The 12,778-nt window shown below is 38.2% G+C and overlaps 1 protein-coding gene across 6 annotated transcripts in view; it reads right to left on the bottom strand.

Moving 5' to 3' along the window:
* Window positions 1-12,778, bottom strand: part of DNAAF9 (dynein axonemal assembly factor 9) — a 134,761-nt gene that overhangs the window by 77,894 nt on the left and 44,089 nt on the right. For all 6 annotated transcript variants that reach the window (XR_012158784.1, XM_073342971.1, XM_073342970.1 and 3 more), the window contains 5 exons: window positions 12,098-12,204; window positions 10,639-10,716; window positions 6,466-6,564; window positions 5,369-5,424; window positions 1,456-1,591 (listed from right to left, as the gene is read on the bottom strand). Coding sequence is in view for 5 of the 6 variants with exons in the window: in XM_073342971.1 (XP_073199072.1) it covers window positions 1,456-1,591; window positions 5,369-5,424; window positions 6,466-6,564; window positions 10,639-10,716; window positions 12,098-12,204 (476 nt within the window). In the remaining variant the exon portion in view is untranslated. The remainder of the gene's footprint in view (window positions 1-1,455; window positions 1,592-5,368; window positions 5,425-6,465; window positions 6,565-10,638; window positions 10,717-12,097; window positions 12,205-12,778) is intronic.

Here is a 12,778-nt window from a genome sequence, read left to right on the forward strand (position 1 = left end):
TCAGGTTTGTATATAAATTATTCCTTTTCATTAATGTGCCTCAAGTTCTGCTAAGCATCCATGTCCTTTACCTGTTATTTAATGCTATTTTCAGTGCATCCTACTAGCTAACAGAGCAGAGCAATGTCATGTTAGGTGTACCACCACCTTTAGACCTCTGAGACTCACTGACATGATGTCGTAAACACCATATCAGAAAGCAATCACAACTGGCTCTGACAGACGACAGGTGGTCCTAACAGGAAACCCACCCACGTATGTGAAAATAAAAATAGTATGACTGGTATCCATGTGGGAATAATATGGGAGAGGGTAGGAAACAGAGAATGAAGTTTAATTACACTGTAACATTAAATAATCTTTTCTTGTTTACCTAACCAGTGGGATAGGCCAACCCCATGCTCATCCATAAGGCAGTGACTCATTCAATATTGCTCTAGCCCATGTGGAGTCATAAAATTATTACCAGGCCATTGCTCCCTAATTACCTGTACCTAATAAACTACATTCTACGTCTTTTGCAGTAGCAGCTGTGCAACAGAACACCCTTCTGACTTACAGACACTCTCAAAGCCTTCCTCAACTGGCTACTAGGGAGAACTAAACAACAATGCAACCTGCACACTCCTCCTTCGCTTCTAGTTACCTTCTTGATGCACCCAGCCCAGCCAGCCTGAGGATCTGTATTCCCTGGGGTTGCTTCCCAAAATGCATTCCCTGCATGGGAGCGCAATAAGCCATCGAGTTCATGATATGTTTTAAATTCAACTTTTACTTGAAAATGGAAACAAGTAAATTTTTAAAAAGTTCATCTTAGTAACAATTTTTAACAGTTGAAAGCTATTCAGGGATTTTGTGGTTTGTCTCCAAACCTCATTACATTTTTAAACAACCAGACAATGGTTTTAATGAGTTAACAAGTTACTAAAAAAATTACTACAAGTGTTAATACTGTATATTTTTAGAAATGTTAACCAAGAGTTTTATGATTCAACCATAACTCAGATTTCAGTTACTGAAGAAAAAAGTTAATAAATTATGCAGCTTTAGAGAGTATTTTTATTTGCAGCCTAGAGTCAGTCAGAATACAGACCAGGGATATTATACCCTATCTTTTCAACTATGCACAGTCCTTAGAAAGTTGTCTTCTTTCATATTGGGCCCAATCATGTGCACCCCATAGAGTGGAACACCCATTTAAGTCAATGGGAGTTTGGCTTCCAAGAGGGGCTGTAGGATTGGTCCCATAGCAACTACAATTTCCTATTTCCTGCCTTTTCATTAAAGGTCTGACTGCTTTACTTGAACCTTTCAGAATATACATTTGTACTGCACACATGTTGGCTGTTTGACTGATCACCAATAAGCATTTTGTAATACAAAGAAAAACAATTTAGCAAAGCAAAAACATACTGTTTGGGGAAGAAAAAAATAAGTAAGTTATTAAAAGCTCACCATGTGCTTAGCAGTACTTCCGCCAAGGCCTGTATTTCGAACCAGATGCCCCTCAGATGGAAAATTAAAGTTACCAGAGTTCAGGTTCTCTTTACTCGAGTGGTTACCAAACAGCACAAAAGGCTGTCTGCTAGGGCTAGAGAAAAATACAATTATTACTTCTACACTTGTAGAATACTTGAGGCCTTGATTATATTTTAAGAGTTTTTGTAAGTTATTTATTGGAATTCCCCCATTAAAACAGAGTATAGCAATGAAATTATAATTAGCTGTATAGTCTACATTGAGAATCAATGGAAAACCTCTGCAGTTAGAAAGAAAGAACCAAACAAAAGGGATCATGAGTTAACAAATGAGTTAACAAAAGATTAGGCAACAGAATATTTATGAAAATATCTTCCAAGCCTACCTCAAGGATGTTAAGAAACTTGTAGTGTAAATATTTCCTATTTGCAATTTTGACTGCTGTCTAATGTTTCTCTGGATACTTGTGGTTCAAGAAAGCTTGACAACTGTCTCCACATGTTTCAAAGAGATTAAACACTATGGAAAGCCCTGACACTATGTGAGAGGGTACCTTGAAGTCCATTGGTTAGCAGCAGGTAAGGAAGAACCAAAGGATAGTTCTTTAGATGACAGCTAACTGAGATCTTTCCTTAGCTCAAGCATAAAATGCTCTGCTTTTGGAACAAAAGGATGACGGGAGTTCTCCTGAGATCAGTAAGTACATGCTTAACAAGTGAATAAGTGACAGGTGAGAACCACAATTCGATTATGAAGATAATCAAATCTATCTCTAACTCTTCACCAGAAAAAACCTTCCTTTTTCAAATATTTGGAGTTACATGTCATTAAGTAAAATGTATTCTGAAAATTGAGTGAGTTAAGTACTTTGTGATAAAAGACTAAAACAGTGCTTTTATATTTTGAGGTATCTAATGTTTCTTTGTATCTCAATTTAACACACAAACCACATTATGTCAGACTTTCAAACAAATTTTAACATAAGTTTGTGAAAAAAAGTGGTTTTCAAGGGGAGGAATGGTAAAAATCTATCAACTATTGACGTTATTTGAAAACTAGACACAAACAAGGAAACAGAGGAGGGAAAGATATGACAGACTATTTTCAACTTCAAACTCCAGATTAGCCAGTGTTACTTTTCCAAAGTGAAAGGAAACTTCGCGAGCTGATGAAGTGACATCTCCTCCTGCATATCCCACCAAGACGATCCCCAGCCTAGAGAATGTGCACAAGTTCATTCGCTATAAGTGAGAAACCAACTCTAAGGGAGTGTCTACACATTGTGTGTTTGGTTAGGATTCTTACCTTGGTATTTACCAATTATTGAGCTGGTTAACCCCTTTACTAAGGCTATTCTGTATATTCCCCTAATGTTTGTTCAAGGCTACAAATATTTATTTTCACAAGGATCCAGCAAGGATAGAGTAGCTGGGCCCTGGGGATATCACAAATGTACCCTTCATCTGATGTGTCAGACTTCTAGCTTATCCATTAAAATGTTGTTTTTCGGATACAAGCTGCTTTGAATCTCTGTACTTAGGCCAACAGTATTATCAGACTAACAATCTTTACCATTTTAATGTGCTTTGAGATGCAGTGACTAAGAAATATTCCAAGAGCACTGTGACGTTATCTAATTAAAATAGGACCATGTAAATCATTGTGGCTACCACTGTGATAAAATTGCAATAAATCTTAAATGAAATGTGACATATGACCAGAAAGGGTTAAGCAGCTTACAGGCTAAATGACCCAAAGCCAACCATTAAAGACATGTTAGAAATTATGTGACTGGTAATTAGGGCCATTCCCTGCTAGATAGGCTAGAACTTTGAAGTGCAAACCTGTATTGTTAGAGAATTAGAGGTGATACTAATTGTGTGTGTTTACTTCTATCTTGTCTAATAATTAGCTATGTAAACAGACAGTACCTATAGCTATTGATTCAGAGATCAAAAGGGAATATTAACATTTAGATTAATCTTGAATGCAATGATGGCATTGTCTGTATGTTCTTTAAAGTTGTGACAGACTGCCTAATGGATAAATTATCTCATGTTAATCACCGGTGAGGTTTGGGAAACAGAAGGTTACATCAAAAAAACATTGTTCACCCAGGACTGTATGGTCAAGTGGCTGCTAGAAAATGGTATAAAAGACCCTGGGGTCCCAATCCTTTTTATCTCAGATCTGCTTGAGGCTTCATGTAGGGAAAGCCTAAGCCATAAGGACTGAGATCCCAGTCCTGACCGGACTACCCTGAATATAAACATTGGACTGTAACCTATAAACTATTTCTGAAAAAACTCTTTGCAACTACAAAGCTCACCATCTCTGCTGTGAATCTGAATCTCAAGAATTGTACTCAAGTCTGTACGTACACTGATCTTTTAACCAACATACTCTCTCTTTTCTTTTTTAATAAATTTTAGTTTAGTTAATAAGAATTGGATGTAAGCGTGTATTTGGGTAAGACCTGAAATATTCATTAACCTGGGAGGTAATGTGGTAATCCTTTGGAAGTGTAAAACTTTTCTATACGATCAATAAGATTTTCAGTAATCCTCATCATATTTGACTTGGGTGTCTGGGTGGAGGCCTGAGGCTGGGTTACTTTAAGGGAACTGTGTTGTTGGCTTCTGGGTAACCAGTGAGGTATTACAGAGGGTGCTTTGTGCTGGCTTGGCAAATCTAAGTATTGGAATATCCACCAGCTTTGGGGATTGTCTGCTCCATTCTCTGCAGTTCACCCTAATTGAATGACCACAGTTGGCTCCCCTGGGATCCCAGTCACAAGTACAAAATATTATTAGACAGGTATCTAGATTTTACATGTAAAGTAAGGTTCAGTATGTGTCATTAATTTGCACATTTATAAGTTTCTACTTCCATAATATTTCTTTTTCTTAAGTGTCATATAGAGAGATTGCTGTGACAGAATTAATTATGTCAGAATTAATGCTTTCATGCTGGGATGAAATAAGCATTATTTTATCCTTAAATTATTCTTATGTGGCTAGTGTAAGTTTTGGATTTTTCTTATCTACTTATTTCCTTGCTTTTAAGTGTTTGGGTTTTGTAAATGATTGACAAATGTGTCACTCAAACTTTTTTTTTTTTTTTAGGACTATTATGAAAATATGGGGCCAAATGTTCTAACTTGGCCATTCTGCACACACGATGCTCAGGTGGCATGGTAAGGAATCAAGTATAAGATCCTGAATAACACAGAATAGTCAAAATGGGTAATTAGAAACCTGAATGCTTGTTCTGTACACAATACAGTCACATGGATGACAATTTACAAAGAACAGGAGTACTTGTGGCACCTTAGAGACTAACAAATTTATCTGAGCATAAATTTTCATGGGCTACACCTTATCGGCTGCATAGAATGGAACATATATTAAGAAGCTATTTTTTATATATATATAAAGCCTCTTATTCCACCTTTTCATGTTCTCTGTGTGTCTATATCTTCTTAGTATATATTACCATTCTATGCAGCCGATGAAGTGGGTTGTAGCCCACAAAAGCTTATGCTCAAATAACTTTGTTAGTTTCTAAGGTGCCACAAGTACTCCCGTTCTTTTTGCGGATACAGACTAACACGGCTGCTACTCTGAAACCTGTCAATTTACAAAGAGTTTGGGGATCCTTCAGGAGAAGAGGCCGTACATAAGTGGTATTACTAAAAATATATTTTATAGCTAAAGATAATATATCATATCCTATTTAGGATTGATATGGAGTTAAGTTGTATTCATGGTCCCAAATGACATTACAATAGGTCTTAATGCATCAGATACAAAGTAACATTATATAAATATAGTACACTGATTGATATATATGACATACATCTTCACAGGAATAAGACAAATGACATTACCTGTTGTCTGTTATATGGCTTGAAATCATTCCATGACTGAAGTAACTTCTGAATGGCTACAAAAATTAAAAAACAACAACCTTGCTACTCCAACGGTAAAAAGAAACACAGAAAGACTGCCAGGTTTAAATGAGAGATGCTAATGCTATCACTAAGGCCTGGCTGACAGATCAACATAGCTACCTTGCTCAAGGGTGTGAAAAACTCACACCCCTGAGCACCATAACTATGACAACCTAACCCCCAATTAAATGCGATTAGGTTGACAGAATAGTGCTTCCGCAGATCTAGCTATCACAGCTTGGGAAGGTGCATTACCTACAATGATGAAAACACATGTTCCGTTGCTGTAGGAAGTATCTACACTATGGCACTAGAGTGGCATAGCTACAGCACCAGAGCCGGGCCACTGCAGCACCCATAGTGTAGACAAGCACTAAAAAATGAACTACAGTACACACCATTTAAAAAAACGAACAAGAAGTCACATATCTTGATTACATAAGATATGTAAACTTATTATTATGTATGTAATATGTAAGATATGTAAACGATTATTAAACTCAACTGGAACCAGTAACAGGTAACAGTGGTGGAATGCATGAGCAGCACCTCCATATTTCACACTTAAGTCATATCGTGGATTATGTTAAAACTGGTCTGAAATTTGCAGTCCCAGCTTTTCTTGTTTGTTGCTTTATATGAATTCCTACCACCAAACTGAAATGAAATGCATACATAAATTTGAATCTATTAGACAGACATGCCATACAAATAAGGTCCATTATCAGTGCAAAACTCAACACTGAGTTTAGCTGAAAAGTTAAATTGCCATTCTACACAGATGAAACATTTGTATTATACTGTACTGTCATGTTAAACCAACAGGAATCATAGCCTGAACTGTATAATTTAGGAAAGAAGAATATTCATAAGCTTACACGCCGCAACAGACAAGTTTGCTCATAACCATAAAGATGAAAAAGAAAGAGGGGAACAGAAGAAAACAAAACCTATGAAATATAACGGCAAGGTGGTAATAATGAATCAGCATTAGTGACATTTGCATTTCAAAGGGTTTAATCAAGTAAACATACCTCTCCCGCCTGAGATTCTGACAGCTCAAGGATGAAAGGAATTTCAGTGTCGAAATTAGCAAAAAAGCTGATCCATTGGTGTTCGAAAGTCATTAAATCCTGAGGAGGGAAAGAAGCAATACATGTTGTTCTGTTCAGCTAATGTCATGTCAGCAGGGCAGTAAATCACAGATGTTAAATGATGAAATCAACTGTGCTACACCACTTTTGTTAACAGTCCAATTACATAAAATCTTGTTTTATGACCACTTTAGACCACTTTTATGACCACTTTAGATCTTGAAATTTAGTTTAGTCACTCAAAGCTTAATATAAACTGGAAAATTCAACTATCATTGGAAAAAATAATCTTCCATCCAATACGTAATTTCAGTCTAAAAATTAAGCCATTTATTTTGAGAATCATAGAATATCAGGGTTGGAAGGGACCTCAGGAGGTCATCTACTCCAACCCCCTGCTCAAAGCAGGACCAATCCCCAATTAAATCATCCCAGCCAGGGCTTTGTCAAGCCTGACCTTAAAAACTTCTAAGGAAGGAGATTCTACCACCTCCCTAGGTAACGCATTCCAGTGTTTCACCACCCTCCTAGTGAAAAAGGTTTTCCTAATATCCAACCTAAACCTCCCCCACTGCAACTTGAGACCATTACTCCTTGTCCTGTCCTCTTCTACCACTGAGAATAGTCTAGAACCATCCTCTCTGGAACCACCTCTCAGGTAGTTGAAAGCAGCTATCAAATCCCCCCTCATTCTTCTCTTCTGCAGACTAAACAATCCCAGTTCCCTCAGCCTCTCCTCATAACTCATGTGTTCCAGACCCCTAATCATTTTTGTTGCCCTTCGCTGGACTCTCTCCAATTTATCCACATCCTTCTTGTAGTGTGGGGCCCAAAACTGGACACAGTACTCCAGATGAGGCCTCCCCAATGTCGAATAGAGGGGGACGATCACGTCCCTTGATCTGCTCGCTATGCCCCTACTTATACATCCCAAAATGCCATTGGCCTTCTTGGCAACAAGGGCACACTGCAGACTCATATCCAGCTTCTCGTCCACTGTCACCCCGAGGTCCTTTTCCGCAGAACTGCTGCCGAGCCATTCAGTCCCTAGTCTGTAGCTGTGCATTGGGTTCTTCCGTCCTAAGTGCAGGACCCTGCACTTATCCTTATTGAACCTCATCAGATTTCTTTTGGCCCAATCCTCCAATTTGTCTAGGTCCCTCTGTATCCTATCCCTGCCCTCCAGCGTATCTACCACTCCTCCCAGTTTAGTATCATCCGCAAATTTGCTGAGAGTGCAATCCACACCATCCTCCAGATCATTTATGAAGATATTGAACAAAACCGGCCCCAGGACCGACCCCTGGGGCACTCCGCTTGACACCGGCTGCCAACTAGACATGGAGCCATTGATCACTACCCGTTGAGCCCGACAATTTAGCCAACTTTCTACCCTCCTTATAGTGCCAAACTGAATGTCAAACTGAGTTTTCAGATTACTGGGTAAAAGCTATTTGAAGAGATACTCACTCAAAAACTGAAGAGACAAACATATAAAAATGAACAGGATCAAAAATGAAGTACTGCCTAATATATTTTAAAAATGTATTCTGTACATTGCTTCAATACAGATTTGTACTTTTAATATCAAACAAAGACAGTAACTATGCATGGAGAGAAGGAGGGGAAAAAGTGGCTTCTTATAACTAGAAATTATTATATTATAAGATAAAGTCTGCCCCATGTGTCTTCACCCCTCTATCCCTAAACAACATGGCTGGAGACGGCAAATATGTATACCAAGTATGCTAGGTGTCAGATACAGAACGGAAATGAATCAGCATACAAATGAACAGGACTTTTTACAAGTTAAGGCAGTGAGAGTTAAGAATGAAATTAAAGCATCAGAAAAAGAATAGAGGAAAAACAAAATTTTACCATGCTGATGAAGCAGCTATTTGGGATGAGTATATAGTGTATCAGAATTATAACAAAGTTTAGTGTGGGATCTAAAATTATTGCACAATATGTATTATGTGGAATGGCTTCCATAGTTTTCCTAGGTATTAACCTAGAAGATATGGGGGAATGGGTGTGGGTGGGAGAGGAAGGATTATTGAAGTGAGGAGGTTTAGACTGTGTGCTCTTTTTTAAAATGGTATGAGTCAAAATTATATTTTTATGTCCACATTATAAATTTAGCAACAGGCTATGCACAAGACAATACAGCCTATTCACTTACAGCTTCATTAATGCAGTGCTAACAATAGAAAACCATACAAATTAGACAGAGTAGTAACATTTAGTCTTACACACACTTTAATGTGGCCATTTAATGTCTTAACAAAATTGTTTATTTATGACTACAGACTGATATTCTTGAATTCTACACATTGAAGCCATAAGCTGCAAGAAAACCTCTGTTCAGCAAGAATGGGCAAGACCAAAAGTTTTCACATAAGGTATTTTAGCTTTCTAAAATAGCATAATTGAGAAGTACTTTCATTAATTTATTCAGGACAAGAGGGTATGCCACATGCTTTACGTCATAATTCATTGTTTTAATACCAAGCAGAGTTGTCAGACTTCTTGCATCAAAGTTTTCTTAGAGTTAAAAGAAACAGAGGCAGGAATTTCCAAAAACTCACCATGTGGACCAAACTCTGCTCCCACTGAAGTCAGCTGAATTTTCACTATTGACTTCAATGGAAGCAGAGTCAGGCAAAGTCCGAGCACTTCTGAAAATCCCACCCTGCATCTTCTATATATTAAAAAAGAATCAGCAGCCTCACAACAAGAGTTTGAAATGCGGGGGTGTGGGTGTGTGTCTAATAACATGTGAAGTGAGATTGTCTCAGTCCAACTACTTGGTTAATGAGATTTTAAGCACTTTGGGCCACGGATCATCTCTTTCTTGTGTTTTTACATGGGTCTAGCACAATGGAACCCTGATCTCTGGATTCCCCAAGTGCTACCACAAACATCAAACCAGCAAACCACACACCCTTTAAATGAGAGGTACCCACATGACAAAACAAAAACTCAGCTAATACCTCACACTCTGGTGTCAAGAGCAACAATAAACCAAGACGACGAGAACTGAGTATGTAAGAATTACTGTACACTCTCAACCCTACAAGTGGTCAGGCTTCATTGTCGTAGAGAATGCTGCCTGAGAAACATAGGGAAATTACTAATGTCTCTACGTTTGCTGTTTCTGTTCTATGCATGACATAATTAAACTGCCAATATGGTAATTTTTAACAGCACACCAATTTCTAAAAATGCACAAATGTAAACTTGTAAACTCCATATAAAACACAAACTTAGCTACAATTAATCCTGAGTATCCTGTCCACATTTATGATTGTGGAGATAACCATCGAGACCAACCAACCAAAAAAAAAAAGTGTTTCAACTGCCTGAGAGTCCGAGACTAATTTCAGTTTTAGGTAAACCGCATTAAAACAGGAGAAGATTAGACAGAACAATTAAAAAATATATACATAATCCCTCTCAAATTGCATGCAAATTGGATTTAGCAGAGGCAATACTAAGCCTCTCAAATTGATGTTTATGTCAACTAAACTTTAACTATCAAAGGCATTACTATTCTAGAAGCATATATTCCACCAACTTCAAATTGTTTTAGGCATTTAAAATCAGACCACCTCATTAGAAAACAAGTTCACTGGGAAATGCAAACAAATGTATTATAAAAATTGCCTGTGGCCACTATGTGTCACTGTTGATCTGTTTTTAAACTATTAAGTAGGTATGAATCAATATGGATCAATTAGGATAATGATAAGAAAATTGTTGTTCTTTTGTAACACAATGTTTTTGCTGCCACACACTATTCTTTTAATATGCACTGAAGGATTGGTGTCAAGAACATACATAGAATATAGTGTTGTGACCTGCAAAGAATATAGTCAACTCACGCTATTGTGGGAATTCTCTCTATAGGCTTGATAAGGTAAAGAACACAGTGTCTTTAATTCCACGGAAGTTACAAAACTTCCAAAGAAAACACTGCAACACCCTCATAGTATGGGGAGTCCACACTTTGGCTGATGTAGTCAAACCAGTATTTTTGTTAGACACCAACGTAAATGGACACTTTGTCAAAGACTGGTCATGAGTTAGTTCAAAAAATTTCAGCTGCATTACCTCAAAGAGCAAGTCCTCCAGGGAAACAGGATCCATTTTGCTGTATGTTTTCCACAGATCCATGCTAACATCCATTAACTGCAAAACATTTTAATATATATCTTTTTACTGTGAAAATACTGTAGGTAGTGTGACATGCACAGATTTATGCAGCACTCAAGCACTTTATTAGCTGCTGGGTGCCGAGCTGTTTTGCAAGTCTGACCTCCAGCCTGCTTCAACAGTTTGTATGAATCTGAAACACTCAACCAATGGTATAAGTGTTTCAGATTCAAGACTGGATAAGATTTAAAAATTCTGGATAACCCAACCTAGAAGATTCATCTCCTTCACATTAAGTGATAGCATGTAACAGATATTTAGGTCTTATGTGCTTCTTTCATACAAACTGTATCGTAAAAGGCTTTTTTCAGAGTTAAATATAATCGAGTTAATTAAGAGCAGAGAAGAGAGACATTAACAAGTACAGCCAAGGGGGAAGAGACAAATTTGCAGTTAAGATTTAAAAAAAGATTGAGAGTCAATACGGTAGAGCAATACAAGAAAGCAATTCCAAATGGCTAGAACTGCAGAAAAGGCAACTCCTCATTATGAGTGAATTGTCAGAAAGGCAGACAGTACCAAGCTAAAGCAAGTTATAAGTTAACTGGCACTAACACTGATTAAAACGTTTTCCTCCATAGGTAAACATACATATGGAGCTATAATAATTCAAAAATATTCAAAGAGACACTTTAAATGCTTTCTAGATTTTGAAATATTTCAGAGTTTTTCAAAACACAACACTGAAAGTTTCTTATATGACTGCTTAATCTAGTCATTTCAATTGCTCTCTTCATTGAATATGGCAACAGATTGCCTTCTAAGACATGGTTTCCATTAATTTGTCATTTACAGGTAAGTGCATTAACCGAGTTCTGTGCATAATAGCATTGTGAACATGTGCCACCATTGTATCATCACATCTGATGAAGTGAGCTGTAGCTCACGAAAGTTTATGCTCAAATAAATTGGTTAGTCTCTAAGGTGCCACAAGTACTCCTTTTCTTTTTGCGGATACAGACTAACACAGCTGTTACTCTGAAACCTCACAAAATATTAAGAGATGTGATTATTAATCTGTAAATAGTTTGTGAAATATTGATTAAAAGTCTGAGTTGCTTTCGAAAAAGAACAGAATAACTACTTTAAGTATAAAAAATGTTTTTAAATGTTCTAATGAGGATAACTTTGAACTGCAGGCGGTTCCTAGTCCCTGTGTAGCTGCCCGCTTCAGGGGTGTGGGGACCCACAGATCCCCATTTTGTCAGGGATATTTTTAGTAAAAGTCATGGACAGATCACAACTTCCATTAATTGTACTTTTCTGCCCGAGACCTGTCCCTGACTTTTACTAAAAATATCCGTGACAAAAGCTTAGCCTTAACAATAACAAACTGAAGTACTTGCTTAGTACATACCTCGTATTTCATGGTAAAGAAGCCATCGCCACCGATCCCCTCCAGTGCAAAGGCCTGCACTACCGGCCACTTTTCTACAATGAACATATCAAATATCTGTAGATGACCTACAGGAATCAAATATTTCACAAAAAAAGTTAAATTACTACAATAAAGCATCAGTTTAATATATCTCACCTTTCTTATTATGTGCCAAAGTTATTCTGAGGGTCTAATATTTCTTTCTATATATACTCAACAAAAGCTTTTTCATCTGGCTTGTTGGAGGAATGGGGGGTGTCTGTCAGTGAAAAATGTCAGTTAACTAAAAGGGAGGGAGTTTGCACTCCACAGCTTCCCTTGGCTGGGAACCACAGCCAATGGGAGCTGCAGGAGGCAGCGCCTGTGGGCGTAGGCAGCTCACAGAGCCACCTGCCGCGCCTCTGCCTAGGAGCAGACAGGACAGGTCGCCACTTGTGGGGAGCTGCCAGAGGTGAGTGCCCCCCGGATCCGGCACCCCAAGCCCCATTCCGCACCCCAACCCCCTGCCCCAAACTCCATCCCAGAGCCTGCACCCCCTCCCGCGCCCCAACCCCGCAACTCCTCCCACACACTAAATCTCTAGGAGCAGCAGGGACATGTCGCCGCTTCCGGGGAGCCATGTGGAGCCAGGTAGGGAGCGTGCTGGCCCTGCATCTACCG

This window comes from Lepidochelys kempii, chromosome 4 (genome assembly GCF_965140265.1).
Source record: "Lepidochelys kempii isolate rLepKem1 chromosome 4, rLepKem1.hap2, whole genome shotgun sequence".
Lineage (NCBI taxonomy): Eukaryota > Metazoa > Chordata > Testudines > Cheloniidae > Lepidochelys > Lepidochelys kempii.